We start from the raw sequence: 27,565 nt of genomic DNA, 5'->3' as shown, positions 1-27,565 counted from the left end.
ACATTCAGAATAACATAACATAACATTTAGGCAGACACAGTTCTGACTAGAGGAGCATGAAGAGGTGGAGAAATCCCCCCCAGATAGAGGTGTATTGCTGCATTCCTGCGAGCCAGACACTGGAGGAAGAAAAGCCAGGCTCTTCAATACATTTCAGAGGGTGCTCTTTGATTCAGGGAGAGGTCATTGAAAGGGGGTCTGAGCACATCTCAGGAAGATGAGGCTGTTAACAGAATCAAATAGCAAGGATGAGGACCTGGGGTAACAATCTGATGTACATACCACTGTGGCTGACATCCAGGTGTGAACTTTTAGTCTCTCCCATGGCCTGTGTTATAGGGAATTCATATTTGGAGTAACTCCTGTTTTTTGGAGGTAGGGCAAGATAGAGAAGTGAGGACTTCAAAAGGAAGCAGACACCAAACGCAAACGTCAAAGACTAAGATCATAAATCATATCTGGTGCCCTCAAAAATTGTACACTGTCAAGCAGCCTTCTGCCTGTGAACAGGACTGGGGGCTAAGGCTTGCAAGTCTCCCATGCAGGTGAGGGGACATCACTCAGGGAACTCCAAGACCACCTGATCCTGGGGTACCAGAGCCTGCCTACAAAGATCAGTGTGCCGGAAGAGGAGAGTGTTTGGAGAGAGTGAGGTCCAGTGAGGGATCCTGGAGAGTGGATCCCAGTAGCGAGAAGACGGCTGCTACACCAATTGGGCTGTCGCCCATGTACAGATTCTAGTCTGCAACCTGTATTTAAAGGGGGTCGCAGTGAGGATCACTGTCATGCCGATCAGAGCATAGCCAATGTACTGAGAAAGGTCTGCCTGCCCCCCACCCCCACACCCATCATATACTGAAATGAGTCCCCATGAGGAACCAGGGACATCAAAAGGAGAAGACGCCATTGCACTGTGCATGCCTGAGCTCCACCTGAGAATTGGAACCAAGGCGATCATCCCCCGAACCTGTAAGAAGGATCAGAAGAACTTATCTTGCCAGAGTAAGCGCCATGGACGTCCAGCCGCTGCCCCTGCAGAGCTGCGAGTTCTACTCATCAGCAGCTTCTGCACCACTCCTCCACATCCAAGAGTGAAATGCCCCTGGCAATTCCGGTAGCACAACCACTGCAGGAGCGGGTCAGACTGATCGCAGGGCTGGAAAGTGGCGGGGGAAACTTGTTCTGCCGCATAGCTCTTTGGGTCCAGGAACACTACTTTTGGAAGAGTGAGTGAGACTCCTAGGGGGCTTAACACGTATGTCACCTATTGTGAATGGGGAATAACCACTACCATTAGTGAGAGGCACTTGAACACTGGGACCTGCCCATCAAATACTAGAGCCACAACCTCACGTGATTGAGTGTATTATTTGTACATGCTGTATTTGACTATGTGTTCGTATATAAATACTCCCTTTTTCATAAAAGTAAGTATTTAACTGGATAATCATGTATTGCTGCTAATGAACGTAGTTTGAGTCGTGAGCCTGTGCTCACCATGTTACCGTCCCTCCGCCTCACAATCTAGAAGCTTTGGTCTTATCGGCCCACATTACTACTGAGAGTAAAGTGCTGAAGGGGCACTTGGCCTAGTTGCCCAAGACCCACAGTAAGTCAGGTCCGGGAACATCAGGAGTAAAAGCCCTCAACCACCATGGTTGGGCCCAGTAGCTCCGGCTTGCCTCGTGGCTCTCTGAAAGGAGTTCCAACATGAACACAGTTACCATCCAGATAAGATGAACGACTTTCTTTCAGAAGATAAATGGTCAAAATTGCTGTATCAAATAGTTGTCTCTGAATTGAGAGTGGCGAGGTAAAACCAGAAAGGATTTTTTAAAATAAGTTCACCAAATGGCATGACTCGTGCAAAAAGCTAACTGTACTTGAGGTTTCTCAAAATAACATTCAGCAGCCAGTTGTCCAAATATATGTAAAGACTAATCCATTGTCTTTTCCAAGATGAGCCACCATCACAAGTCGAAATTTGATAAAAGCCCAAGCGCAGATTAAATATCTCAAAGAAAAGCCACTGTAGCAACATTTAATGTCCCCACAATAGTCAATTACATTGCTTCAGGCATTTGACTTGCAATCCAAAAATGAGTTAGTCACATTTGACCAGTTTCATATTAGAAAGATCTACCTAAATGCTCTCTAGGTGTACAAGATATACATTCTGTTCCAAATTCATAAATAAGTGTTGTGTATGAGGTTTAAATACATCTAGTCCATAGGGAAACTTATTTTAACTAAACTGTACAAGATATACATACAGGCAGTGTCGTAAGATAAGTAGACAGTTGGTGGTCCAATTTAGAATTTGCAAGAATGTTAGATGTCGCCTTAAAACTAGCTCAAACACAAAATATTTGACTTGCTTGCCCTATGCGCCACAATGAAAGCTACAATTAAGTAATTTTAGGTCACATTTATGCATTGGTTCAAATAACTGACCCCATAATTTAGAGTAGGACATTCATCTCACGTGTCTAGTAGCATAGTTTTAATTGTAAACCTTCCCCATAAACACAAGTTGCTGTTGTGAGCCAGGAACATCTTACTTAAGGTAATCTTTATGCAGTAAAAATTCCATAAATGTACCACAATGGACTGATTTGCTAGTCCTTTCCTTTGCCTGCAAAGGATATAAGAATTACATTAAATGTCAGGTTAGCATAGTACATTTTCTACCACTATATAGACCTTGTAACACCGCCCCCCCCCCCCCCCCCCCTATTTCTCTGTAGCCGCCGCCTTTGGGACCTCTCAGAGGGGGAGCCCGCAACGCTCCCGTTACTTCACACAATACTCCATATGGGAATGGGACAACACTTAATCACATGTCTTTATAAAGCAATCTGGGATCTCGCCGCCACTACGCTGTGAAAGAAGTGGGTGGAGAAGATAGGGCACTACATGATAAGGAAAGGGAACAGTCTTAGAATACACCTTAGAATGTCCCACAATGCTTGGTTTAAAAACATACAGTTCTCCATACTACATCGGGCCTACCTTACCATGGCGCGGTTTCAACGGTTTTGCCCAGACACACGATTTCTATGCCCAAGATGTCAAACCTCGATTGCCACATTTAAACACATGTTGTGGCTTTGCCCCACTATACTGTCCTATTGGAGTACATTACACAGGACACTGCAGCAACTAACCGGGCTCACCAACATTCACACCTGGGAGGCCAGCAGGATCGGGATATTCCACAGACAAAAAACCCTTCAAGTTCAGACGCGCTTTGCCTACTGGCAAAGAGTGATCACAATGTACTGGAGAGCCCTAGAAGACCACCCCCCCCCCCCTGACAGCCTGGCCATGGGCAGTTAGTACATGGGGCTCGGCAGAGGAGGACACAATCAGGCTGGAGGAAGTACAAGGTGTAAATAGGAAACACATTTCCACTGAGTGGGCTACATTACTGCACCAGTTCCGCCACCATACAGTAAGCACCCAGCAACCGCCACCACAGACAACTGCAACTGAAGTCCCGAGCCGAGATACACAAGCCGAGACCACCCCCCCAAATACCTGTGACAACAAAGTTACCCCCAGGTACCACAATAGTACATGATCTGGCAGTACCCCCACAAAAAAAAAAAAAAAAGAGACCCATGCATAGCACCCAAACTCACCGGAGCCACTCTTTAGGAAAGCCCCACTCTCCCCTCCCTACAAATACACGCAACATAATTCTTCCATCTCTTGACACCCACAGATGAAGAGGTTCTAATTTGCACTCCCCCACCCACCCTAGGCTCCCACCCCCTTTTAGTTGTCCAAGCAGGTAGTTCCAGGGACCGGATACCGTTCAAGATGAATAGCTCCTATTGCAGCTACACTGCATGGCACCACAACACTGCACGGCCATGGCAGGGTGCACTGCACGGCCATGGCAGGGTGCACTGCACGGCCATGGCAGGGTGCACTGCACGGCCATGGCATGGTACACTGCACGGCACCACAACACTGCACGGCCATGGCAGGGTGACCAATAGACAAACCCGCTACTCACGTATACGGTCACACCCTTGGTAGACCAGTAGACATGTAATATGCAATTCGAATAACCGTGCCAATTGTTTTAACTGCAACCATGTAAAATGTCATGAAAAATTCAATAACATTTGTTTACAAAAAAACAAAAAGACCAGCAGTACTTTTGGTTATCTAGGCATTCCTTACAGTGCTGAAATCCACACTGAAACAACTCTACAACGAGAGCTATTCAATGAATTCAAGCATGCCAACTCACAAGCATGCTCACTCAGATTATGACAACTGGTTTTGTGTTGCCTGGTGAGCAGATAGATTTTTGGTCAATTTTTTGCACAAACACTCGCATCTACGAGTTGCAAAGACACATCCATCTGTTACACATGGGTGCAATAAGTATTATGTTAATGTTCGGCCATTGTGGCTACACCCCAAATTTAAAGAATTATCGGAAACTGCAAATACTGTAGAATGGCACAAAGCAAACAATCTCCAAATAAGAGCCCTATTTGAAAGCATTTGATTATTTAAGACAAAGCCACAACTTATCAGTGGGTCAATTCCCGACTTATGGTAGTCTCGCCACAGTGACCAAGCTGGTGTGGGGATTGAGAATGAATCCCGACCCACAAGATGCTATACACGAAAGTGCTTGAAAGTCTATAGCCATTTAGAAGAACACAGTAAATTATACAGAGCATATTTGACTTCACGGGATAAACAGAAACCTATTGACCACCCTGTCCACGGTGAGGAAAAGGGAACTCTGATCTCAAAAACACTTTGTACTGGTCCAAAATTATTAGCATTCTGGAAGACTGTCACAGACTATGTCTGACCTCATGAATAAACCCAACTTACACAGCTCAGAAACTCTTACTAGACTCATGTCAAAACCAAAAAATAGAGTGCAGAATTAGGATTAGTACTTGTTAAAAGACCGGTGGACATGCATTGGAAACAAAGTGAGCTCCAGTAGTGGGTTGGACAAGGGCGTGAATGGAGAGGATGGGAAGTCTCTATTGTTCAAGCTTTGCAAAAGTAAGCCATACAATGTAAGGCGCAAATCAAGAATCACAACAACAACAAAAACCCAAGCTAAAGCATCAAAACGACACAAAGCTACTTGGCTCACCTGAAGAAATTAAGAATATTTTTTTCCTTTACAGCTTTCCCTACTGTTAAGAGTAATAAGATGTCTTCCTCCAAGCTATCGCCAATTCTAAAGTGCAAAATAACTGAGTATAGCGAATCTCAAGGAACTGACAGTCTATCTAGGCGATTTTTTTAAGTTGGATATCATAAAAGGAAAGTGCAGGAAATGGTTATTACTATTGTCTGTCTTACTGGTATCTGTTAAAATGTGATATTCATAGGTTTGTCACATGATTCAATGACTAAAAGAAAGATTAAAATTTAGTGAGTTGTATATCTCCTACATAGCTGGTAAAACCAGAGAAAACGCGACCTGGTTACAAAAAAGCCAAAGCTAATCATCTTGACCTATTGATGATTGTGCAAGACATCATCATAAAAGATGAAGTGCAAATAGTTCTTAATGTACTCGGCTGTGTACGTGAGCTATTAAAGAGCTTCATACTATAATCATGTAAAGTCTTCAATGCAAGCGTGCTCTTTTACCCAGATATACGATATCTAAGGTTTTCTGACAGTGCCTAATTTGTAAAAAAAAAAAAAAAAATGTGCCAATATTCTTGTTAGTAGGCCGCTGCAACTTCTACCACATATTGCCCCTGCCATGCTGCCAATGATGGTAACACCAAACCTACCAACCATCACACTCCTACAAATGTGACAAGTTCGGACTATTTTAGGCCCCCAAATCTTTGGTGGCAGGTTATAGCAATGTTCTTTAAGTGCATATTGAATTAATAACTGACTTGTGTTTAAAAAGATGTTAACAAAAAAAAAAAAGAACGGACTTGTGGTCCTCTCTAAATTAGCCAGACAGCGCCACCTTTTGGCCGACTCTCACAAGTGCCAGTGATGACAATTAAGTGCCAATGCCAAGCACCGAAAACCACTGGCTCAAATTAAGCACAGTTTGCTGTACAGCCAGACGTCAGAAGATCAATAAAGGGTCATTCACTTTGAGTAACCAAGCAGATGTACGAATAAGGTGCAAAATGTCCATATTTCTGCCCTTCGCTGCAACCCTTCATCAGTAAGTCTAACTTGCTGAATACGGTTCGTAAAGGTGCAAAAAAGTTGAATGATTACACAGTAAGAAGTCATCCCCTGGCGGCGGGAAAGAGACCATATGACAACTGTAGACCAAAAGCATGCTTAACTGCACTTCCTGCAAGAACACAAAATACCTCTGGTTCATGGTCAAGAAGACGCTGCGTGGCTGTGGTAGCTTACCCAGGATGGAAAGGCATACATATCTACCCATACTGAGACGACTGAGTAATCAAGGCAGTCTCAAACGCACTCTGCTAAAAAGATACCAGGACAGTCACATCTACTCTTCAGATCAGCTTTCAAAAACCCTCCACAAAATTAGAGAGGAATGATTTTCCTGGGAGAAAGGATCAAAACTTTGATAGTGAGAGCTTTACGTACCCTGAAGAGGATTCACAATAACAGACTAAGCTTGCTGCTATCGCAAGGGTCCATCTCTGGCAGCGAGGACTGTGGGGAAGAGGCTGGGCATGATGGCCTCATGCAATCCGCTGATTTTGCATGCAAGGCTACACAAGACCACTGCAAGAGTGGATCCAAAACCAACTGTCACAGGCGATGGGGAGTTGGGAAGATTTAGTGGTTGTAATAGTACAGGAGGAGATGGCATGGTGGAACACAAACACCACTGTGGGCAGGACTTTCATTCATGCAACCAACCAGACTGACCATCCCCAAGGATGCATCCCACTCTGGCAGCTCAGTGTCAAGGGGTAAAGAGTGCGGATGAAGTGACCCAGCACATCAATGCCCTGCATCTAAACCGTTTTTCTGGCTCTAAAAGCTTCCCAGATACAGGTAAATAGGAGAACAGTACAAACATATAAAGAAAACACAGCCACAATGTTCTATCTTAACAAGCAAACACAGGTTACAAGATCGCACGTCCTGTCAATACTAGACATAGGGATTTTTAGATGGGCCATTCAGAGACTAGACCAAATAAAAAATACACCAGTCAGGTGTAGAAAACAGAGTGGCAGACAGGCTAAGCAGACAAGCATCCAGATCACGCCAATGGGAACTAAACAAGATACTCAGTCTTCCAGGAGTGACACACACCAGTGTGACATATTTGCAACCCCAAAAATGCAACATGCAGAGACCTTGTATCTAGGCATCCACACCACATCTCCATGTGGAATGCCCAGTGCACAAATTGGTCAGGGAAATTGGAGTATAGTTTTCCACCAATTCCTTTCAAACCTTTGGTGATAAGAAAGTGCAAACGACCCAGATGACAATGATCCTAATTGCTACAAAATGAGCAAGCCAAACATGGCTCTCAGATCTGCTGGTGTTTGCTCAGGAACATGTAAAGAAGTTTCCAAGATAGCACAACCTCCTCTCTATGCAGGGAAGGAACGTTATCCACCTGGAAGTAGACAACACAAGTCTAGCTGCATGGTTCTTAAGGACAGAGTTTGAACACCTGAATACCCCAAAACGTTCAAGGGACGCTCTAAAGTAACAGAGAAGGTCGATCACAAGAAAATGCTACACTGCAAAATTGCAGATATACATACTGTGGTGCATCGACAGCGGTCGCCTCCTCAGCAGGACAGAGGACACTACAGTACTACAGTATCTAACCCACCTACTACTTATACAGACATACACCTCAATAAAGGTGCACTTGGCACTTGACTACGCAAGATGCCACATAGGGACAAGTTTCTCTATAACGCAAGTTATCATGAAATTCCTGGCAGAAGCAAAGAGAAAAGCTCCACCCAGATAGTCACTGAAGCCAATGTGGAACCTCAACCTGGAACTAAAGCAGTTAATGACACCATTTGAACCACTGCATAAGGCAGAACTGTGGTTCCGGACCTAGAAGACAGCCTTCCTAATCACAATCATATCACTATGCAGGGTGAGTGAGCTACAGACACAAACTACTGAAGAACCATACCTGAAAATACACAACAATAGGGTAACTATGCAGACCAACCCACATTTCCTCTTAAAGATCATATAATTCCATGCAAACCAAGCTATCCAGTTACAGGGGTTCTTCCAACACCCAAGGACACAAGCGAAGAGCTGGACGACATATTAACTCTGAAAAACAAGGACGGACACTGCCTTTTAACTGCATTATATCCGGCCAAAAGCAGAGCGCTCTAAAGAAGCAAAAAGACGGTAGGTACTAACACAGTCCAAGCTCACTCATCCATTGCATACACACAAGGTGTTGTGCCAACAGCATACAAGAACTACACCTAAGCAACCATGACACAGTCACGTTAAGTGGACAACAGGAGGAGATTGGACTAAGAAACTCTGCTTTTCAGTGGATGTCATGTTTCTTATCTGGTCGCTCTCAGACTTTCAATCTTGGCCCATATCCCTCGGTACCTATGGAATTGTCCAAGGGAGTGCCTCAGGGCTCATGCTTGAGCCCCACACTTTTCAAAATCTATGTTGCTCCCTTGGCCAATCTCTTGAGGACTAATGGGTTCACCCCAATATCATATGCGAACAAAACACAGCTGCTTTTCCCTTTTGACAAATTCACACTGTCTGTACAGCTGACCTTCTCCTCAGGAATGAGAGCCATCTCACACTGGATGAAGAGTAACCTCCTCCAGTGTAAAGTTAGGAAAACTGAGATTTTGCTCTTTGGAGAGGCCCCCCCTACTATGCTCTCCTGAGTGGTTGCTGCTCGATCTTGGTACCCCTCCTGACCCTAAAACCACTTTTAAGAATTTAGGCATCCGCCTGGACCAAGCCCTCACCCTGAAAGAGCACACCGCTCAGACAGCTGGCGTTTGCTTCCATACTCTGGGCCTACGTTCATGTGAAATTGATAAAATTCCTCTTCTTCACCTGTGCTATTAGTGGAAAAAGAGGAACAGTGCAAGCACATGCCCATTACAAGTGTGTTGGACCCGGCCCATTAGGCAGGTTCACCCCTAGGCTTTTTGCGTTTTCCTAGCCTAATTATGGAACCTGGTATTGGTGATTTTAGGCCTCTGCGCACTTTTTCACTGTGGTACAGTGTAAAGTGCTTGAGCTCTCTGTGGATGAATGGTGAGTGACCTGCCCTCCCATAGGAATGAATGGGGAATATGTATGCCCATGGTAGTTCCTGATGCGTGGGGAGTGCAGGGGCGAGTTTGGTATGAGAGAACTCGTGAGAATGAATGCCGCAAAATGATGTATGCGACATGGCTGTGTCTAGTCTAGAAGTCCTACTTTTGGAAGTTGGCATATTTGTGCAAGTTGGTGCTAGCGTGTGATTGGCTGGTGAGCCTGGCCCAGAGTGCATGGGCCTGCTTGTGGATTGACTGTCTGGTCTGAGGATGACAGGGGCTGGAGAGCCCGGGAGGTTGTCTGAAGTCAGCCCATGGATGAAAGGCAGCATCTGCTGCCAGGGAAGTGGGAGGAGATGGCACCTGATAGTGAAGGGCTGTTCCTGTGTAACTACAAAGCTGGCTCCACCTCCCGCTGGGCGACTGACACCTCTGTCCCTGATACTGAAGGGGACTTCCCTCTAAACCAGTCCAGCTGGTTCTCACACTGCCTGCTTCAAAGGACTTCAAAGAACTTCAAAGGTTTTGCACTATATAAAAAGGGGTTGTATCCCCTTCCAAAATGTTCTTGTTTTCAACTTGAATCTGCCAGGGGCTGCTGCTGCTTGAGCTAAGGGGAATCCCTGGCTCTGCCCAGCCCCTGGGCACCTGATGGACTTTCCTGGACTCCTGGGGGACCCCTCTGCCTTGCTGGGCTGATGGGGGGGACTTTGCTTAGCCCCCTGGGACTCTCTGGGACCTTTGTGCAGCATGGTGGAGCTGCGTTGCTGGAAGGACCTTGGGACTTTGTGATCTAGCGCCTTGGGAGCGCTGTGGTGCTCGCAGTCCTGGAAGAGCGCTTTATCTTGATTATAGCGCTGAGGCGCGCTTTGCCCGCCCTGGCGAGTGCCCACCTCGCTTATTTTCTTTGTTTTATTCAACTTCGGCTGCCCACGCCGTGATTGCCGCTGCCCGGGGGCCTAAAGGGGTCCAGGAGCCGCCGTTTGACTGTGTACGGCCGTGGACGAAGCCACGAAGGGGCCGCGACCTGATTGGCCGTCCCTCGGCAGGAGCCGCGCTCTGATTGGCCGTGGCAGGAGGCCTGTCCCCGAGAGCCGCGCTCCGATTGGCCGAAGAAGACGCGTCACTGGGGGCTCGCCGAAGGAGCTGCGAGGGGATTGGCCCATCGCTCGTGGCCTGCTGGAGATGAGGAGGCGCGGAGAAGATGGCGCTGCATGCCGGCGGGTCGGCCGGGCTCCCGTGAGCTAAGGGAGCCCGGCGGCATCTGAGGAGAGAGGAGGAGCGTGGCGGTCGGTTTGCAGGGCTCCCGTGATGCGAGGGAGCCCTGCTGCATCAAGGAGCCGCCGCCGCCTGGGAGCCCCGCAGAGAAGAGCCGACGCCGCCTCCGAAGGTACCGGTGAGTGCGGGCGTGCAGGGGACAGTGCTGCTTCTGCTCCAGGAGGGAGCTTGGGGGTGTTCCAGGCCGGTGAGTGCAGAGCGGCCCCAGTTGGTATCGGGCCACTCCTCCGGCAGGGGCATTGTGTCCATAGAGCCTATAGAGGCTCCAGCATCCGGGTGCAGTTTCCTGTGCACTGCCGGGCGGCCCCAGTTGGCAGAGGGCCGCTCCAACAACTTTCTGGGGACATTTTGAGAAGCTAGAGTCCCCCGTAGGGGACTCCAACGAGAGTGGGGCAGAAGAGAGGAGGGGCGCCGGGACATGTTGTCGGTGTCCGCCCCCCCCCAGTGGCGCGAGAGCGCGCCTGTTGCCAGTGTGAAGCCACGAGGGCTTCAAGGGCGGCCCCGTTTGGCAGTGGGTCGCCCCAACGCTTTGAGAGAGCCTGTGTGGCTCAGAGGGGCCATATGTGTTTTTAAGAGCCTGTGTGGCTCCAACGTTTGACCAGTGTTGGCCAGAGCCTGTGTGGCTCCAACGTGCACAGTGTATGTGTTCTAGAGCCTGTGTGGCTCCAGCCTGGGCGCAGTTGCTCCTAAGGGCCAGTGAGGGCCCTGGCGCAGTTCTTTTGTTCTCCAGGTGCCCAGCACTTAGTGGGCACCTGCCACGTTTAGGCTTTTGTACTTTGGACTGGCGCTGCATGGCAGCGCGCCCTGACTTTGGACCCAGGGCATCCTTGCCCCAACAAGGCCAGTTGGCCTAGGGACTGCCACAGGTAGTGGCTTATGTGGTGTAGGCGCAATGCGATTTCTATGCTTTTAAATAGTAATTGCCTACTGTGTGTTTTTGCGCTATTGACTTATATTAGGCACCTCTGAATGTTTATGCATTATGTGTCTTCCTTTCCATGCGCTGCACCTCTGAATGTTTAGTCATCATGTGTCTTCTTGCGCTACACCCCTGAATGTATTTTATTGCATCATGTGCCCTATTCTTAACACCTCTGAATGTGTTACTGCATCATGTGTCTTCCTTTCCATGCGCTGCACCTCTGAATGTTTAGTCATCATGTGTCTTCTTGCGCTGCACCCCTGAATGTGATTTTATTGCATCATGTGCTCTATTCTTACTCCTCTGAATGTAGGTTATTGCATCATGGGTAATGTGTCCTTTTTCTAGACCCCTAAATGCTGAGTGATACTTAGGTGGTTGTCTTTTCTACTCCTCTGAATGTAGGTTTATTGCATCATGAGTAATGTATTCTTTCTTAGACCCCTAATGCTGTGTGATACTTAGGTGGTTCTTCTTTCTTAGTACAGGTGGTCCTAGTAAGGTCCTGGTTCCTGTTACCAGTGGTTACTGGTTGTTATCTTTGTGATTACCATTTTATGTTTTATTATTTCATATTCTAGAAGTGCTATATCTGACTATGACAGTGACCCTTGTGGTCCTGTCTTGTGTACATAATCCCTGTGAATATTGCCCGTGCCAGTTGGCACCATGTATATGTGTGATTTTATCTGATGTGTTTTTACAATACAAAAGTTATTTTTATAATAACCTTGTGTGGAGTCTCTTCTGTGGTGTGCCTAGTATGTTGTTGCTGTTGTGCGCTGGCGCAAATGCTTTACACATTGCCTCCGAGTTTAGCCTTACTGCTTGTGCCAAGCTACCAAGGGGGTGAGCAGAGGTTATCTTGGCGTGTGACTTCCTTGCCCTGACTAGAATGGTGGTTTCTGCCTGGCTTTGGCGTCAGCCTTAGCCTACCAGAAATAGCCAGTTCTAACAAAGTGCATTTTGGCCTTTATTTTCTTTAGGTGAAAATAAATCCACTGCTTTACCATGTACTTCAGCATGAAGTGTTTTTCCTGAGTTTAGGGTTCATTTTTCTTCTATTTCTTCATGGCTTATTGCCAATCTGCCCCCAGTTTACCAAGTCTAACCCCTTTAGATTAGAGGTAGGAGAGCCTACGCTCTATTGTATTGTTCAATGAGGAAAGAGCAGAAAAATGTCAATGTGAATGCTAAGCTGTTGCTGGGCTATATCTTCTATGTGACTTTGGTGGTCTTTAATGGAGGCGAGCACAGCAATGCGACCATGGACGGGAAGCTTCCCTACCTCAACCGTTGCTACCCCTGCCCTGGACATCATTATCCAGTTCCTTCAGAGTTTTGGCCCTATTTTATGCAGCAATGTTTGGGTAGCAGGCGTGTGGGAGGGGCACTGATGTCTAGACTTCTCAAAGTTAAGGATGCTTCAAGAAAAGAAAGCCCAGAGTATGAGAAATCCTTTTTCATATGCTTTCACCAGAAGTCAGAGTTAAACTGCCAAATTGCAACTGTCCCCGTGATTAGGTTGAGGGACTCATACGGCTCTGTAGTCCACACAAGAGAAAAGTGTGTCAGAATTTCAGTGAGTTCATACTTCTATGTCCAAATTCAAGCTATTTAACCTCAAATAGTAAGTCAGCAGCCGGGTCACTTGGGGCTATGTATGTATTGGCAGAGACAAATCCCCTCCGCTCTATTATCTGTTCACGAGGTCAATTTCTCCTTCCATGTTTTTATATCTACATTTGAACTCATTCTCCCGGCGGCCAATCTTCCTTCCATGCCTTGTTGCTCTTCTAACTCCTAGGAAGGGACACACTTACTATTCAATAGTTAAGTTGTCCAGCCATTGGAATTTTCGATGGTGGTGGGGTAAGGGAGGGGGGTTTAGAAGCTAGAGTTTGATGTATTTTCCTATCTTTCATCAGACAGTTACATGTAATTGATCGAGCAACTGTGATGCATGTAGGAATTGTGGTGGTTCGGTTGCATTAGACAGATTTTGCTTTAATTAGGATGACATGCATGTGGGAACTAAACCATTACATTTCTGTCTTAAGGAGAACATGAACTATTGGAGGAAACGCACTTCAGATCGTTTTTGAACTCAAAAAATTGCTTCTCCCTACATAGGCGCTATTTGTTTTGAGATCATTTTTACCGCTGATTAAGTGTTCTGATACCCTGTCATAACTTTCAAAAATGGCAATAAATCCAGATAGTCACTTTGGAATACAGGTAACTAACATTTGGACTGCATTAAAAAGAGGCACTTTCAGACCATGTCCTTTACCATTAAATCTCACTCTTCCAGGGGGACACAAGTCAGTCAAGTGCACTTGTTTGCACAAAAGCCAATCTCCTTATAGCATTCACACTTCCTTCTGTATACCATTACAATTGGATACATCACATGTCCTGAATAAAAGAGCCAGAAGGTTGATCATTTCTTGATTTCCATTCAGTTTAATATATGTAGGTTTGATTGGCAGATACAGATTCATTTATGCAAAGGATATCACTTTTGGAATCTCTGCCATGTGTAAAAGTGAACTCTGATTCAGTTTGGAGAGTAAAGTGATCCATGGTTGAGGGGGGGTCAAGTATTCGAGCAGGAAACTAAATAAGGGACTTAAAGTAAAAGAGGAATTTGTATTTACGAGAATAGTGTATAAACCTATATATTTACAGACATCTACTGGAAGAGACGAAAAAGGATTAAATAAAATTAACAGCCAGAAAAGTATGTCCATCCTAATGAAGGCTATCAAGAATCCAAAACTTTGAATGTAAGGTCAAAAACAGAACAATGGCCTGAGAGAAGAAAACACTGAATTATAAGGCACAGTATAATGAACAAAATTAAAAATTGCCCCATGGCAGCAACAATTAGGCATGTATATACAATTAGGAACAGTTAGTCTCTTACAAAAACCATTTTTTTTACCGAATATTTAAGATGTGTTTTTGCGATAGTATATTTATGTGGAAATTAGACATTTTTGGTAATGAATTAGATTAACTGTGATCGGTAATAAAGAGAAAAAATTAGTAGATTTAAAGATAATCGATTCTCGTATTGACCCTTTATTTAGAATCCATTCATTCAATTAGGATGATGTATACATAGGAGTTAATGTAACGAGATGAGCTTGAGAGGTCTTTAACAGTAGCATCTAGGCTACCATTTTGAAAATGGGATTTGCAAGAAATCCATTAACAGTGGTGTAGTTCGAAAAACTATGTCGAGACATACCAGACAAGACGTTTGGCAAAACGCTGGGGGGACAGCAAACAAAACCTGGAGACTCAGTTGTTTCCATGTCAAATAGTGTAAGGAAGGTACCCCCTCACCCCGCCCCCAATCAAGGTCAATTGTAATGCATTTTGTTTATTACTAAAAAATGAAACTAAACAACTGGCTTACCTTTGGGGTTTAATTTTGGGATATTTCCATTGTAGTCACGATGGCAGGATTTTAGTGGACTGCTAGTTTCAGTCTCTTCGGGACAAAGATACACATCAACGGGGCCCTGGGTGCTTGTTAAATGAATCTGTAGGTTCTATATAAAATTAAAAAGAAACAAAGCACAAAAAGAGGAGTTCAGTTAACACAAACAAGAAGTGTAGTTCTTCAGAAGGGACAACAAGCATCACCGTTATGACCTTTGTTGAAGGGCAGTCAGTGCAGTCTCTGTGCCCTATGTGTCCGGCAATAACAAGATAGAACTTGTATTTCATTGCAGACACAAAAGCAATGCGGTCTGAAAATGAGCAAATAGGCCCATGGAGGTGATAAAATGGCTAATAATTTTAGGAAAGTTATTATTTGTTGGCTACAAGCCTGTTTACAAGAGTTTGTGTATAGTATGCAGCTGTGGTGACAAAACTAGAGACATAGTGCAGGAGGCGCACTTGTCAGTGCTGTGGACAGTGCAATAGGGATTGATTAGCCAAATGCGTCAGTAGAATCCAAGTGGGTGCCAGTGTGGGTTCAAGTCAATAAGCAAGGTTTGTAAACAGTCATTCTGTGTTACTGTGGATTTCTCTATTGATGGTAACCATTTTAGGTAACTGCCTTAGCCATGTGTAGTCAAAAGATGGTGTTCCTTTCAAGTTAAAGATTGGCGGATTTTAAGCTTGCAGTTGAAGGAGCCATGTTCTAGGTGTTTTCTTGCTCGACCCTCAGATGTTGCCAAGGGGATCAATTACTGTTGATATAAGCAAACATGCATAATAGGATTTTCCATGATCTCTAAACTAGTAAATACATTACAACTGTAACAACTAAACGAATACACGGGAGTACATTTCCAGAGTAAAACGTGTCTCGAGGGTCTTGCCCATACATGAATGCAAATTCAAGTCAACCATGTCTGCCAAATTAGAAAGGTTGTGTGCATTCTTTTGGAGACAAAAGGGCCACTGTTCTGTAGAATACCTTGCATGTGACGCAGAAGGCTTGAAGGGTAAATCCTTGGGTAACTAGGTGGCAGTGGAGAAACTAGAGGCCAGGGGCTTGTTTTCTCTTGGAGGAATAGTAACCCTAATGTGTTCTGTACACGAGGTGGGCACATGCAGGAAGTCCTGGGCGTAGGCCTAGTCTAGAAGAGATAAGTTCATAAAGTTCAGGGGGTGGTAAGAGGATAAATCTCATGGTTCTTAACTGGAAGGATTATTTTCATTTTCTTAGTGTTGGTTCTGCATTCATGTAATGTGTTGAACAGCAGAAAACTACTCCATTCTAAGCAAGTTTGTAGGGCTTCATCAAGATTGCCAGCGCACCATTTCAGTTTTATTGGCGTTTTAATTGACAGCAAAGACATCAAGGTTATTCAATATGTCACTGCTTTAGGTGCTCATCTTAAGAATGATGTGGTGTTTGCATACTTGGGGGTCAGGATTGGAGTAGAGCTCATTGTGGTATTGGAAGCCTTGCATTTTTCTAGCCAGAATCTGTACTAATATAACGATTTGTAAACGTATGGTTGGGGTAGGGTTCGCCCCGAGGCACTGCTATGCTGCTTTGAGGAGCGTTTTAAAAATATATCACTTTTGTGTTGTGCAATGTATGACCCAGCTGTGGTGACCTGGGGCCTTTTTTTTAAAATCAAAACAAATGTTTTTGGAAGCATTTAAGCAGGAGTTAAGTGCGGCTTCTGGTACTTTTAGCAGTCATTTTGGACGCACCGCACGCTTGAGTTTGCGACGTAGCTTCCACGCGCTCGCCCCTACTTAGAGCGCCTGTGGCACAAACTCATGCAGTGGGACCATCGCTGGCATGCCAAAGTCCACGCCTGAACAGACCCTGGAATCCTGCCTTTTGCCAGCAAGAGAGGTTAGCCTACACTCTCAAAGAACTGTTAGCATTTCACTCTCCCGGTTCCAAAGATTGCTTGTCTTCTTTAGATCCACAGGTAGGCCCAATTACTTGTCTCAGTTGTAGCTATCAAGCTACTGGAATAGGGACTATGTGGGCGCCCCTGGAAATGTTGCTGATTCACTAAATAATCAAGTTGACACCTCTGGTAGGTTAGCAAGGAGCAAATTCAGATTCTTCAATATCAACTGCCAATCCATCACGAAACACCAGCGCAATATTCTTAATGTCTTATGGGATAACGATTCCAACTCCCTGTTTTTAACTGAAGCTGGTTGCATGATGCATTCTCACCCGACATTGCAGGATTGCCTTCTAATTACGCCATCATTAGGGAGAACCTGCTAGGGTGGACTGGAGGTGGAATTGCATTAATTGCAAGAATAAATAATGTAAAGTTCTGGAATTATCGATTCTGGACTGTGAAGCTACGTTCTTTTCATTATGTTTTACTCATAGATTCACAGTTTCCGGGGCTCTGATATACCGGCCAGCAATACATGCAGGGAACTGGTGTTCAGCAGTTCCAGACCTTCTTGCTCCCATATCTTGAGATGTCCCAACTCTTTATAACTGGGTGATTTGAACATCCCCCTAACTACTACCGCACCCCTAAGAGCTTCTCTAAACGCTGCAGCGAGACTCATCACTGGGTCAAAAAAGCACTCACATATTTCCCCTGACTTGAAATCCCTGAACTGGCTGCCTTTTGAAGCCAGAATAAATCTGAAAATCGCCTGCATGACTCACAAAGTGGTACACCTGAACTCTCCCGGCTACCTCACTCAGAAGCTGACAATCTCTGGCGGCGCTAGAAACACTAAAGGCACAAACAATCTTCTGCTGAAACCTCGTAGATTCCGGAAGGAAAAAACCTATAAACGCTCCTTCTCAGGAATGGCACCCAGGATCTGGAACTCACTCCCTCCCGAAACCAGGCTCATCTCCTCCACTACACACTTTAAGAAAGAAGTAAAAGCTATTCTCATGGCAAAATACACCTGAACTATTATTTCGGACTCTTTAAAGAATTTGCACCGATCTGTACTACTTATCTGACCCCGTTGCTTATTTGTATTATTGATTTATATGATTGTACTGTTTGCTCTTCTGACTTACCTGTTTGACTATGCTCCCTCATGTACCCATTCTGTGTAAAGCGCTCTGATATCTGCAAAGATTTTGTCCGCGCTATATAAAACTTTCAAAATAAATAAAATAAATATTCAAATTCAAAATTAGCTTTATTCGATTTGTTTGGTAAAATCATAAAAGCATACAAGTACATTTTATACAGCAAATTTAAAAAGTTGTCCCCAACGAAACTTTTATAAGACTCTGTAAAACATTTTTCCGGATGATAAAAAAGGTCAATGGTGAAAATACAGCGATCAACCTCATGTAAAAACGTATGAAAAAGTTTAAACATGTAAGGGTTACATCATAGAATTTCTATATTTCATCACTGACATTAAAAAGCGAGAAACGACAAAGTTGACATACACCTCATCTAACAAAAGTAACTTATAGTAAGCGTCTTTACATGTTCTTATGCCCCAATGTTTTAGAAGAGGTAAAAGATACAATTTCCTTGGGGCTGAATACAGATTGCAAAAGAACATAATATGAATGTTACTTTGTGATGAGCGGTCATCGCATGGGCAAGTTAGGTTCGGGGAAGTCCAATCATTTTGTTTTGGAAGAGTGACCATACGGAAAAAGGTGCCTAGGCGCAGCCTGGTGAGAAGCATGCGAGGATAAGGTGCAGTTTCGATCCTGAGGTACAATTGCAGACCTTCGGTGGGGGTGATTCTTTGGTAGCTCAGGGTGGTGTTTTTGAGTTTCTCTGCATCCCATCTAACACCTTCCAGGTGTGTAATTAAAAGTTTTTTGAGGGACGACCTAGACAGATTTTCTAAGGACTCCGGGTCATCATAGTATTCAGGACAACCAATCTTGGAGAACATCAACCGGACATGTCGCATCCATTTTATTTTGGATGCGGCATCCAAGTTCATGCAATCCTTGATGAGTTCTCTATTAAGTTGGCATTCCCTGGTAGTCCAAATTTTGTGCCAAAGCAAACACGGTGACAGCTTTATGGAGTCGCTAAGGTATTTGAGGCCAGTCTCAATATGAGTGATAAAAGTTGAAGTAGATTTACTCACACCCAATAAGTAACGAATAAAAAGGTTCTCACAAATCTGGAGTGAGGACACATCTTCAAAGCCCCATAAGCCTGCTCCATAGGTGACTGTCGCTACACACTTTGCTTGGTAAATCTGTATCATCTCAGCAGTCGGTTTGCCCCCAATTTTCGCTGCAAAAGTTCTCAGGGCCCCAATAGCACGGGTAAAGGCAAGCCTCCTAGCCGATACTGCATGTTTCCAGGCTCCTTTTCTCTCAAAAACAACACCCAGATAACAAAAAGTGTCTGTGGTCTCAATTCTTTGCTCGTCAAGGTGTATCGAACATTGTGGCCTTTTGCTCTTTTGGGTGCACGGCATGGAGAAAGTTTTTGAGGTGTTCACTTTCAAGTTTCTTTTCCCCATGAAGGATGAAAATTCTCTTACCGCTCTCTGCAACCCTACCCTAGTCCTAGACATAATGGCCGCGTCATCGGCGTATAATAGGATGGGTACAGGCCTACCATTGACAGCTGGATAGTCATTCTGGAGGTTTGTTAGGTGGTCTACAACAGAGTTGATGTAAAAGCTAAATAGAAGGGGCGCGAGTATACAACCTTGCCTAACCCCTCTATTTATGGGAAATTTCTGTGTACATTGCCCCTGGGTCCCGAACCTCACTCTGGCACCAGCATCTCTATACAATTCTTTAATAAATACCACGATAGTAGGATCCACCCCGATGAGCTCCAATGTTGACCAGAGCTGCAGATGATCCACACAATCAAATGCTGAGCTAAGGTCAACAAATGTAACAAACAGATCCCCTTTTTTGGCCTCAGTATATTTGGACATCAGTAAGGACAGGTTTAAACATTGCTCCTGGGTACCCAGTCCTTTTCGGAAACCATATTGGAATTCCGAAATAACTTTGTTTTCTGTCTCCCAGAGCTGAATCCTCTTAAGGACGATCCTTCCTGCAATTTTCATAAGGCCGTCTAGTAGGATATAGGACGGTAGCAAGCCGGATCGTCCCTGTTTCCCTTTTTAAAGATGGGGACCACAATAGCATCTGACCAGGTGTTAATTAGGCCGCATTTGTTTCCCATATTCAAAACATTCGTTAAGAGCGGAGCCCAAAATTCCAGGTTTGTTTTATAGGCATCCACTGGTGTGTGGTCCGGACCAGGAGCTTTCCCTGAAGGGCTTTCCCTGATTGCATTTTCAACTTCTAGGGTGGTAAAAACCAAGTCGATTGGATACGGGGAAACTGGGGGATCACTTGACTGATTATCTTGCGTGGATTTGTTCAAAGGTGAAAGTGCCTTTTGTTGATTCATGTTGTTCCCCTGTCTATTGGTGTAGAGTTTCCCGAAGTGTTCTACCCAATAAAATAAATAAATCCACCTGAAAGCCCCCACAAGCAACCTGTCAATGACGTTCAGAGAGTATCTAAGTGTGTTATACTTAGCTCTCATTAACTCACTGCCTACACTAGGCTGGTAATCTGCTCGATTCTATCTTTTCCAATAGTAAGGATCTTACCTCAGATGCACCTCTGCCACGGTCATGGTCAGACCACTTGGCTGTACCATTCCCGTTTAGGATTCAAGCCACCCTGTTTTACAAGCCCAGCCAGTTCTCGGAGTGAATCCAGGATCTCGTGGAGATTAAACACCCCATCTTTGAATGCACAACTGTGTCACACTATGCTAGATTTGACACAAACTGTAAACCAAGATCAGCCCTTAGTTGAGCACTAGCTTACGAATGCTCTCGAGGTAATTCTCCCACTGAGGTCAAGGTCATCACGGAGAATCCATCCTCCCACTGTAAGGTTCGCTGAAGTACTTTGGTTATAGGAAAAAAGATGTAAGATGCGTAGAAAGAGTGAAGAGAATCCTAAGAGGACCATAAGGCAAAGTATAAATTAGATTTAAAACAAAATCATGGTCGTTATCAGGCAGCCAGGGCAGCTTTTACTCTGACAAAATTGCTCATGCCTAAAATTGTCCTTAGACACTTTTAAAAGTGGTTAAGAATACATCAAACCCAAGCAAAGTTTATCCAGTGCTTGTGTTGTCACCAAATCAGTGGGAAGAATTAGCACATTTCTTCGTAAAAAAGTTATCGGATATTCATCTTAATTTCACCAAGGCTGTTGAGCAGACTACAGATGTCTCCACGGATTGGTGTCAGTACAACGCGGTTTTTTACAACGCATTCCGTTACATCGGAATTTTTACGACGCAGGATCCATTACATCGGATGCCATTACAACGCATGGCATTACATCGTAAGTATAGGTAAGTATACCTTTTTTAAAAAAATGTAATTAAGTTAATTTAATTAATTTAATTTAATTAATTTAATTAAAATACATTTTAAAATAGTAATTAATTTAATTTAATAAAATAAAATCTATTTATTTAATTTTAATAAAAATTGTAATTAATTTTATTAAATTAATATAATGAAATTAATTTAATTTAAATATTTTTTAAAATGTAATTTAATTAAATTAATTAAAATAATTTATTTAATTTATTTAATTTAATTAAAAAATGTAATTAATGTAATATAATTAATTTAATAAATACATTTTAATTAATTTAAAAATGGTAAATATAATTTAATTAGCCCTAAACACAAACCTACCCCTGAACCCTAAAATACCCCTGTACCCCAAAACCCAAACCCAGCCCTAAAACCTAAAAACACCCCTGTACCCCAAAACCCAAACCCTGCCCTAAAACCTAAAAACACCCCTGTACCCCAAAACCCAAACCCTGCCCTAAAACCTAAAAACACCCCTGTACCCCAAAACCCAAACCCTGCCCCAAAACCCAAACCCTGCCCTAAAACCTAAAAACACCCCTGTACCCCAAAACCCAAACCCTGCCCTAAAACCTAAAAACACCCCTGTACCCCAAAACCCAAACCCAGCCCTAAAACCTAAAAACACCCCTGTACCCCAAAACCCAAACCCTGCCCTAAAACCTAAAAACACCCCTGTACCCCAAAACCCAAACCCAGCCCTAAAACCTAAAAATACCCCTGTACCCCAAACCCTGCCCTAAAACCTAAAAACACCCCTGTACCCCAAACCCTGCCCTAAAACCTAAAAACACCCCTGTACCCCAAAACCCAAACCCAGCCCTAAAACCTAAAAATACCCCTGTACCCCAAAACCCAAACCCTGCCCTAAAACCTAAAAATACCCAAACACCCCAAAACATATACCTCAGTACCCCAAAACATATACTCCTATACTCATACTTATTTAAAAAATTACTTAAATTAATATATTTAATTTATAATATTAAAAAACAAATTAATTTATTTAAAATTAATGATTAAATTCATTATATAATATTTAAAAAAAATTAAAAAAATTATATACTTACCAATACTTACGATGTAATGGTATGCGTTGTAATAGCATCTGCTATGTAATATCCTGCGTTGTAATGGCATCCGATGTAATGGAACCAGCGTTGTAAAAGCTGCGTTGTAACAGCATTACGACATAAAAGTTGCGTTGTAACAGTGACATACCGTCTCCACTAGCACCAGCACTTGGGATCGTGTCCCAAGTGGTGAAGACAACTCACTACTCCTATTGATGCCCCTAAATTGGAGTTACTGTCTCTGCTAGACATCCCTAAAGTCCAGACTATGGAGTTCAATTAAATCATACTCCCCGCTGGATCTGCTTCCTCCATCCAAACAATCCCTAGGAGGCAAACCTACTTCAAAAAGAAGCTGATCGACTTAACCCTTCACTTTGTGAGAGTTCTATCCCACCAGATTGGAAACATGCCATGGTCCTACCGCGTCTAAAGAAGCCTAACCTCAATCCTACCCGCTGGACTAATTTTCGACTAATTTCAATGCTGCACAAATTCTTCAGAATTCTGGAGAAGCACATGAACTCACACCCAACCACCTTGTTGAATTCCAAAATGTTCTCCATCTTTCATCCATCGTTCTGGTTCTTGGAAAAAATCCCCGGTTATGGGGCCCTCAACATTGGATGGAAGCACTTGGGAGCTGCTCTGGTATAGCATTCCAAGGAAAAGAACCTTTGCTTCTGGTTGGATGAGAAGCTATCAATGAAGCCACAAGTAGCCAAGGTGGCCTCCACGTGCTTTGTGGTGCTAAAATGGGTCAAAAAGATCATTGGGGTAAAACCAACTGCTCAGAATACAGTGGTTCAAACCTTGATCCTCTCTAGAACAGACTATGGAAACATGCGGTGGCTAGGTTGCTCTATCGCTTGCCGAAATGTGCATCAGCCTCAAACCTTCCCTGTGACCTCCACTGGCTACCTGTGGATAAGTGAATACAAATGAAGGCCTTGTGCTATATGGACACGGCCAGATTCAGGACAGGTCCAAAATTCACCCAAGATCTCGTACTGCCATCCCAGCCTGTGTGCACGCTCCAATGACCTGGCAATCAGCCACCCCCTCAAAGTGGCTAGAATCCATCTGGTGTGCGTGGGAGGCCCTTATTTGGGCCAAAGCTATGAAATGACCAAGAAGCATTGCAAAGCTGTACCTCTCACTGTGTTCTAGAAAAACTTCAATGCCTGGTTGTTCTAACATGGGTGCCGATTAATCCAACCTTGTCCTTGTGTGTTTGAAGGTATGGCTCTAGGATTGTCAGCGCTTGCAGTTCGCGGACTCTGCAGAGTGACGTGATGGCCATTAAGAACACTATTTATTTGAGGAGTTTTATGTAGCGCTGGCTAGAGCCGGAGGTATCAGAGTGATTTACGTAAGGAAGTGGTTACAAGAGAATATTGTTACATAATTTTCTAGAATAAAAACATAGCATGGAGAAAAATTATTCTAAAAATACATCAGTTACTAGAGCATAAGAATAAAATAGAAACAGGTCCAAGGAGCAAGGATGGTAGAGGGGTAAAAGTAAAGGGTTAAAAGTACACAGCAAGTCAGGACGACCGGTAATGGAGAAGAGAACTTCCGTGGATACCAAGAGTCAGAAGACAAGTTGAACAAAACCGGAGAAGGTCCAGGGATACTCAAACAAACCAGTGCCGGACTTCATCACTGGGTGGGGCAGAGAGTTGGAAGTGGACGGGGTGTCCCACCAAGCCGAAACACAAAGAGCAATGTGAAGCCGAGCAAGAGGGGCAATGATAAAACCAGAAGCAGAGGGAGGTGGCTAGTGGCAAGGAACAGTCAGGAGCACAGCCAAAACCACAAGTTGGAGGAATGGGACTCGGACCCCAAGAGTTACAAAGACAAGATGGCAGGGTTGCGTGAATGCAAAAAAAAAAAAAAAAAAAAAAAAACCCACAAAAAAAACCCCAATGTTCAAAACCTACCCAAAGGCATAGCCGAATGGGGAAGGCAGCAGCTTGGAACTGGAGGGAGGCAAGGTCACTGCTCTCTCCCGGGTAATCCACTGCAGGTGAAAAGGAGCACGGGCGTCCAGGAAGCAGCCCCAGGAGGTGGAAAGGCAACAGCCAGTCAGGAGAACAAGCAACTCAGGAAGACAGAAAGCAAGCTTAGTGGGGCAGGGCAGCAATGCCTTGTGGCTTTCACCTCTGCACTCTCGTTGGTTCTCGTTCCAGCGCAGCAGGATGCCAGGCAACCCAGTCTTCGATCCGGAAAGGCAGGCGATGGCCGGAGGAGAGGGTCCCAGCCAATTCCCCATCAGCCACCACGGAAGGAAGAAAGCTCTCATCAGGGCATCATCAGAAGACGGAGGCACGCAGCAGAGGCGAGGAGAGACTATGCCGATGCCCGGCTGGGTAGGCGACGGTGGCGAAACCGGAGCAAATCCCCCCCAACAGCTTTCTGGCAGCTCCACCAGGCATTGGCCTGGTTTGCTCAGGCTCTGCAGCCTGAAAACAACGATCCCGCAATCCTCTGAAGATCTCGAGCCGATATGCGGGAGATTGGAGAAGATGGAGGCCGCTGTCGAGCAGGAACACAGGTGAGCAAAAGGGTTCGGGGGAGGGGGGGGGGGGCGGGGGGAGGGGGAGGGAGTAAGAAATCGGGGGATTTAAGCCAAAAAGGCAATCCCTTGCCGGGAGCTCCCGGCTGGAGCTCCTCATCAGTCACCCATCTTAAAAACACTGTTTTTAGGGTTAGGTACTACAGTTTAATTTTGTGCATTGGTTTAAATGGTCTTGCCATGAGTTATGCGAGCACTGTATTGAGGTTCCACATGGGTGCTGGTGCTGTTGGCAGTGCCCATCTGATTCTTTCAGAAATCTTTTCCTTACCCCCTGATATAAGCGACTATGGCAGCCAGGTGTACCTTTAGTGATGCGTAGGTCAGACTACATTCTCGTAGGCGTGGAAGGTACATTAGCACCGTTCCATATTTTGTCCTTATTTCTACTCTTCCTTGGTCAAAAAGGCAAGTTTTGAGGTCCTTTTGAAATTTAGAAAAAGATTCAAGGTAGCTCAGAGGGTTAAAGTGAGCTGGTTTCATAACCTGGAACCTACCACTGAAGCGAGCGAGACAAAATTTGGGAAGAGGAAGGAGATAAGCACTGGCTAAACTCAGCGATATAGAATGAGTACAGAGTGTGAACATGTTTTGCAGACACTAGGACATGTTTTATAGATGGCTTGGTGAACAAGAGTTAGAATTTAATGTTGAACCAGATTTTTCAAAAGGCAGCTAGTGAAGGTCCCCGAGTTTGGAAGAAGTGCAGCAGAGTCTAGGAAGATTGAGTAGAAGTCTAGCAGCCATGTTCTGTACCAACTACAGTTTTCTGGAACGATTAGAAGTGAGACCAAATTAAGGCATTGGAATAATCCAGTTTGGATATGACCAATGCATGTACAACCGTTTTCCTAGCTGGTGAAGGAAGTACAAAATTGTTGAGAGATTTAATAATTCCATAGCAGGAAGCAGTTATCACATTAACGTGATGCTTAAACAAAAGAGGATGTCAAATATGTCTCAGGTATCTGATCACTTCTGGTGGAACAGGAGCTAGGTCAAGTTCAATAGGCGACCAGAGTTACGCAAAGTTTTTTTTCCCCAATTAGGACTTAACTCAGTTTTTTGAGAAAGAAGTTTCAAGCAATTGTTCATCCATGATGAAACCTTAAACAGTGCTTGAACATAGTTTGACGAGAGTAATTCTCCTCAGTTAATGAGACGACCAATTGAGTGTTGTAAGCACAGGACAACACTTTAAACCCAAAGCTAAAAATAAAGGTTGCCAGAAGAATCATCTAGACGATAGATGCAGGGCTCAACGAAGACTGCTATGGCAATCCGCTGCTCAGACGTACTGCGCTTGAGGAGGCAAATGGAAGATACTAGAGATGTATTTGCAAGGAAATTAGTCTTGCAGGTCAAGGCCATATCTTTAACACCTATCTACTGTCTTTGGCAGAGGATGGAGTGAGATATGGTGTTAAAAGCTGCATTCCAGTAATGGAGGGAGGGGGGGTGCGGGGGGGGGGGGGGAATATTGATAAGCGCCATCTGATGCTACTGGGCTTTACTCTGGCTAAACGGGACATTCCGTGGAAGGCTGGGGCTCCACCTCTGTTCTCGGTATGGAAGAATGGTTTAGATTTCAATATGGGGTTGGAGGTTCCGATCTTTCAGGCATGAGGGTGCCCGTTGAAGCATTTTAAGATCTGGAAGAGGTGGGCGACGTATTGAGGTTTGGACCTAGAGCCCCCAGCTGTGAGGGACGTGGCATTTGAGGGTTAAGTCAGGCAGGACTTGTGGTTCTGGACCTCTAGGGTCCTGCGGATAATGTTTCTTTATGTGCAGGCGAATGTGTGTTATTATTGGTGTGATGCAAAGACAGTGCAGGGGGGGTGGCTTGTTTCTTTATTATTTCAGTTTTTGCATAATGTATATACTAAAAGTCAACGCAATATATCTTGTGTAACATGTGGCAGTCTGTCTCTGGGTAACAGAGCTCTGCGTTGTATTTGACAATTGACATAAAAAAACTGTTAAAAAAACCTGCATTTCAAAACAATGAGGGCAGCTGTGTTTCCTTTGTCCAATATGCTTATAAGATTTTCTGACAGCGAGGAGAATTCGCCATTAGGTGCTGCATGAAAACTGAATAAAAAATGCGATTAGTTTCTAGATATGTAGACGGCTGCAAATTTATTTGCATTTCAAGCATCTTCATTAGAGAAGCCAACAACAAAATTGGTCTATAGTTAGCCAAGATATTGGGGTCCGCATTGATTTTCTTAATAGGAGACACCTTGGATGCTTTCAAGAAACTGGGATGTTAGCGGAGTTAAAGGACAAATTTAGTTTGTTGCACAGTATGGGAGTGATAGTAAGTACTCCTATTTAAAGGATTGCTGAAGGGCAAGGGTCATAGTGAACTCTATCTGCATCTGTCCATTAGACAGAACGTATATTATAGTGAGATGGTATTAGAGAAGAATCATGTACACAGAGTATTTCATCTCTGAAAAAATTAGTGTGTTACATGGATTGGGAATACGCGACGCCCTGAGTGACTCCTTGAAGCGGGGTGGGTCATGGATTTGATGATAGCTAATACCCCTCTAGAGGAACATTTGGAAAAAAAACAATCTTGCAACAGAAAATGGCTTTTGTAAATTTCATTTTC

General features: G+C 44.3%; 1 protein-coding gene across 1 annotated transcript in view; it reads right to left on the bottom strand.

Annotated features, from left to right (window-relative positions):
• E2F3 (E2F transcription factor 3) overlaps positions 1-27,565 on the bottom strand; it is a 175,186-nt gene that overhangs the window by 17,813 nt on the left and 129,808 nt on the right. The window contains exon 6 of the mRNA XM_086965146.1: positions 14,876-15,011. Coding sequence (XP_086821272.1) covers positions 14,876-15,011 — 136 coding nt within the window. The remainder of the gene's footprint in view (positions 1-14,875; positions 15,012-27,565) is intronic.

The sequence above is a fragment of the Lissotriton vulgaris genome, chromosome 4_1, assembly GCF_964263255.1.
Source record: "Lissotriton vulgaris chromosome 4_1, aLisVul1.2, whole genome shotgun sequence".
Classification (NCBI taxonomy): Eukaryota; Metazoa; Chordata; class Amphibia; order Caudata; family Salamandridae; genus Lissotriton; species Lissotriton vulgaris.
Note: the sequence above shows the minus strand (reverse complement) of the source record. Positions and strands in the feature narration are given on the sequence as shown.